Source organism: Aphelocoma coerulescens, unplaced genomic scaffold (genome assembly GCF_041296385.1).
Source record: "Aphelocoma coerulescens isolate FSJ_1873_10779 unplaced genomic scaffold, UR_Acoe_1.0 HiC_scaffold_60, whole genome shotgun sequence".
Taxonomy (NCBI): domain Eukaryota; kingdom Metazoa; phylum Chordata; class Aves; order Passeriformes; family Corvidae; genus Aphelocoma; species Aphelocoma coerulescens.
In genome coordinates, this window is record NW_027183949.1 from 697,830 (window position 1) to 701,639 (window position 3,810).

General features: G+C 58.2%; 1 protein-coding gene across 1 annotated transcript; it reads right to left on the bottom strand.

Moving 5' to 3' along the window:
* Nucleotides 1–1,853: 1,853 nt before the first annotated feature.
* LOC138101975 (olfactory receptor 14J1-like) lies at nt 1,854–2,786 on the bottom strand. The gene has a single exon (XM_068999720.1). It carries the CDS (start codon nt 2,784–2,786, stop codon nt 1,854–1,856), a length of 933 nt encoding a protein of 310 aa, XP_068855821.1.
* Between the last annotated feature and the right edge of the window lie 1,024 nt (nt 2,787–3,810).

The window sequence follows — 3,810 nt, forward strand, 5'->3', positions numbered from 1 at the left end:
CCCTCTCTGTTGCTTCAAACAAAAAGCTGTGTTTGCCTGAGGAATGGCCAATTCCTGTGGCATTGCCAACACCTGCCTTTTTCCCACACCCTGCTCAAGCTCCCATGGCACCCACGCTGTCCCAGGCACAGCCTTGCTTGGATCTGCTCCTTGTCTCCCTCTCCCAGCTCTGAAATCCATGTCCCATCCCCAGTCCCGCAGAGTAGCTCAGTCCTGTCTGGCCCTGCAGCAGGAACTGGAGGCACTGGAGGTGCGGGACAGTGACTCTGTGTCTGGGATGCTCAGGAGATCCTCAGCTCGGGCAGCTCCTGCAGCCCCAGGGCCCCGCTGCCCAGCACAGCAGCAGAGAGTTGGCTCTGGGGCTCCTCAGGCTGCTCCTGCTGCTATCCCAGGGACAGGGCAGCCTCTTGCCAGGGCTCCTGTGCACACCCACGGGCTCCTGCTCTTCTCCTGGCCCATCCCAGCTCCCCACAGAGCCTTTCCCAGGGGAACACGTCTGTGCTGGCCTGAGCAGCCCTTGCTGTAGCCTCTGCCCTGCTGCCCACAGCCCCCGAGCTGGGGGTGCTGCTCTGCAGAGCATGGGGGCTGTGCTGCCCGGGGCCATGGGCTGCCTCTGCTGGGCTGTGCTGCTGCAGCTGCGAGACAGAGCTCTGCAGCTGATGGTGCTCCCTGCACGGACCCCCTCCCACACAGGCTCTGCTGTGCCCAGGGAGGCTGCTCAGAGGTGCCTGCCTTGTTCCAGGGCTGCCACATGGCCTTGGGGCTGCCCTGGATCCTCCCAGGGAAGTTCCCTGAGGGTCAGACGAGTCCCTGCCCAGACTCCTTTCCCTGTGCCTGCTGTGTCCCCTGGGGCTGCAGAGCTCTCATGGCTCACAGGAAACATTCAGTCCTTTATCTCTGGGTGAGCCCACCCTGGACAGGCCTGTGCCCAGGGAGCTCCACTCACTGCTGAGCCCTGGCACACACTGTCCCTGCAGCTCTCCTGTGTTCTCCTGGCAGCTCCCAAGTCCCTCCAGAAGAACATTCCCCTGCCATCAGCCCTGGCACCAGCTGGAGAGCCCCAGGAAGGTTCAGCACTGACCATTCACCATCTGATGGGCACTGGCCACCAACAAGCAAAACCTGAGCCATTCCTGAGTCCCCTGAAGGCCACCCTGGGACCCTGATCTCATCCCACTGAGCCCTGGGAGAACAAGGAACACAAGGAGCCTCTTTAGAGTCTGTTCCTTGGGCCTGATCCTGAGAGTGACTCTGCAGGGAGAGCGAAGCCTTCCTGCCCTGCCCTCACGAGATGCCCTTTGCTGATGGAGCTGCTGTGCCGGAGCCCGGCTGTGTCCCAGCAGTGCCCACGGCCTGTCCCTGCCTGTGGTCACAGCACGGACACGCAGCAGGACAGTGACCGAGCTGCCAGAGCACTCTGGCCTTACAGCCACAGAAGGGCAGGGAAGGGGAGGGTGGAGTTGGGAAGAGCAGATGTGGGGAGAGCCAGGGCCATTGTCCCTGGCCGTGCTGCTGTGCTGGGAGTCTGTTCCCTGCAGCTCTGCTCACAGGCACTGCCCCTGCAGAGCCAGAGAATGGCTCAGGAAGCATCTGGGACACACAGGTCAGAGCAGTCACTTGTTTTTATTTAAATGCACAGGGGACAGGCCTCCTGAAAGTCTCTGTGTTTCTAAAGATAGGTAGATATTCATGTAGAATTGCTAAGGGTAATTCTACACTATTTTGTAAAAAACATTGTAGAACCAGAACAAGAATAAGAAACAGTACCTATGAAAAAATGGAGAAATAGGGAAAGAAAGTCTGAAATTTTAAAGAGTTTGGATCTGCAGGCTCTGCTGCAGAAATAAAAGGATTTATTGCTTCTGAAAAGATACAGTCATCATTTTCCTCAAGGCATCCTTGAGCTCCTGGTTCCTCAGGCTGTAGATGAGAGGGTTCAGGGCTGGAGGCAGCACCGAGTACAGAAGTGACAGGGCCAGATCCAGGGATGGGGAGGAGATGGAGGGGGGCTTCAGGTAGGCAAAAAAGCCAGTGCTGAGGAACAGGGAGAGCACAGCCAGGTGAGGGAGGCACGTGGAAAAGGCTTTGTGCCGTCCCTGCTCAGAGGGGATCCTCAGCACGGCCCTGAAGATCTGCACATAGGAGAAAACCATGAACACAAAGCAGCCAAAATACAGAAAAGCACTCAGCACAATAAGCACAAGCTCCCTGAGGTTGGATTGTGAGCAGGAGAGCTTGAGGATGTGTGGGATTTCACAGAAGAACTGGCCCAGGGCATTGCCCTGGCACAGGGGCAGGGAAAATGTATTGGCCGTGTGCAGCAGAGCAGTGAGAAAGGCACTGGCGCAGGCAGCTGCTGCCATGTGGGCACAAGCTCTGCTGCCCAGGAGGGTCCCGTAGTGCAGGGGTTTGCAGATGGACACGTAGCGGTCGTAGCACATGATGGTGAGGAGGGAAAACTCTGCTGAGATGAAGAACACAAACAGAAAGACCTGAGCAGCACATGCTGAGTAGGAGATGTGGCTGGTGCCCCAGAGGGAATTGTGCATGGCCTTGGGGACAGTGGTGCAGATGGAGCCCAGGTCGGTGAGGGCCAGGTTGAGCAGGAAGAAGAACATGGGGCTGTGCAGGTGCTGGCCGCAGGCTACGGCGCTGATGATGAGGCCGCTGCCCAGGAGGGCAGCCAGGGAGATGCCCAGGAAGAGGCAGAAGTGCAGGAGCTGCAGCTGCCGTGTGTCTGCCAATGCCAGCAGGAGGAAGTGGCTGATGGAGCTGCTGTTGGACATTTGCTGCCTCTGGCCATGGGGATCTGTGGAAAAGTAATCATGGAATAGTTGGCTTTGCAGAGGACTTTCAATATCCCAGCCCAGCTTGGTGGCACTTTCCCCCCACTGCCTGCCCAGGGCTCTGCTGCCTGGGGCTGTCCCTGCCAGCAGCTGCTCCCTGTGCCCAGGCCTGGGCCCTGCCAGTGCTGCCAGAGCCCAGCCCGGCCCTGGGGGCTCAGCTCTGCCCTGCAGACCCCTCCCAGCCCAGGGCACTGCCCAGGTGTAGAGAGCTTATCTGAGGAATGGCTGCGCAGCAGAGGACATGATAAGATAGAGCCTTGCAGGATGTAGGAGTTAGCCTGTCGTGGGAAAAGGGGTTTCTTATCAACAAGGTGTCCAACAGGACACAAGCCAGAGCAGACTGGAATGAAGAAACCATCACCGCGGGGTGTGTTGTTCCCACGAGAGAAGATGACCAATCATGAGCTCAGGTTTTGCAATATGTATGAGCTGTTTAAGTGTTGTATAAATAAGAGATGAAAAGACAATAAAATTGAGGCTTGCCGATCATGAAATCATGAGCTCGTCTCCCGCGCCTTTCCCGACACTTGTGGCCTCCTCCCGCAGCCCCCAGAGCTTTGGAGGGCTCCTGCTGCTCTCCTGCCCTCCCCATCCCACACCCCACATCCCCCTGCTGCGGGACAGCCACCAGCATCCTGTGAGGCCACCGATGCCCATGGCCAGGGGATGGGGTCAGGGCTTGGCTGTGCTGCTTGGCCAAGCCCAGGCAGGGCTTTCACAGCCACATCCCAGAGCCCATTTCCCACCTGGAGCCGGGGCTGCCTCTGAGTTCTGCTTCCCCAGCCCCAGGGACGCTCTCCTTGTCTGCTCATTGCCCCCACGCTCTCTTGGCAGCCATGGCCTCAGTGGGGGCTGCTGACATCCTCAGCAACTTGGAGGTTGCTGCTCAATTCTCCTTCTGCAGAGGCTTCTTCAGCCTTCAGCTCTTCGGGAATTCAGTGCCAAAGGACCATTAACATTCAAA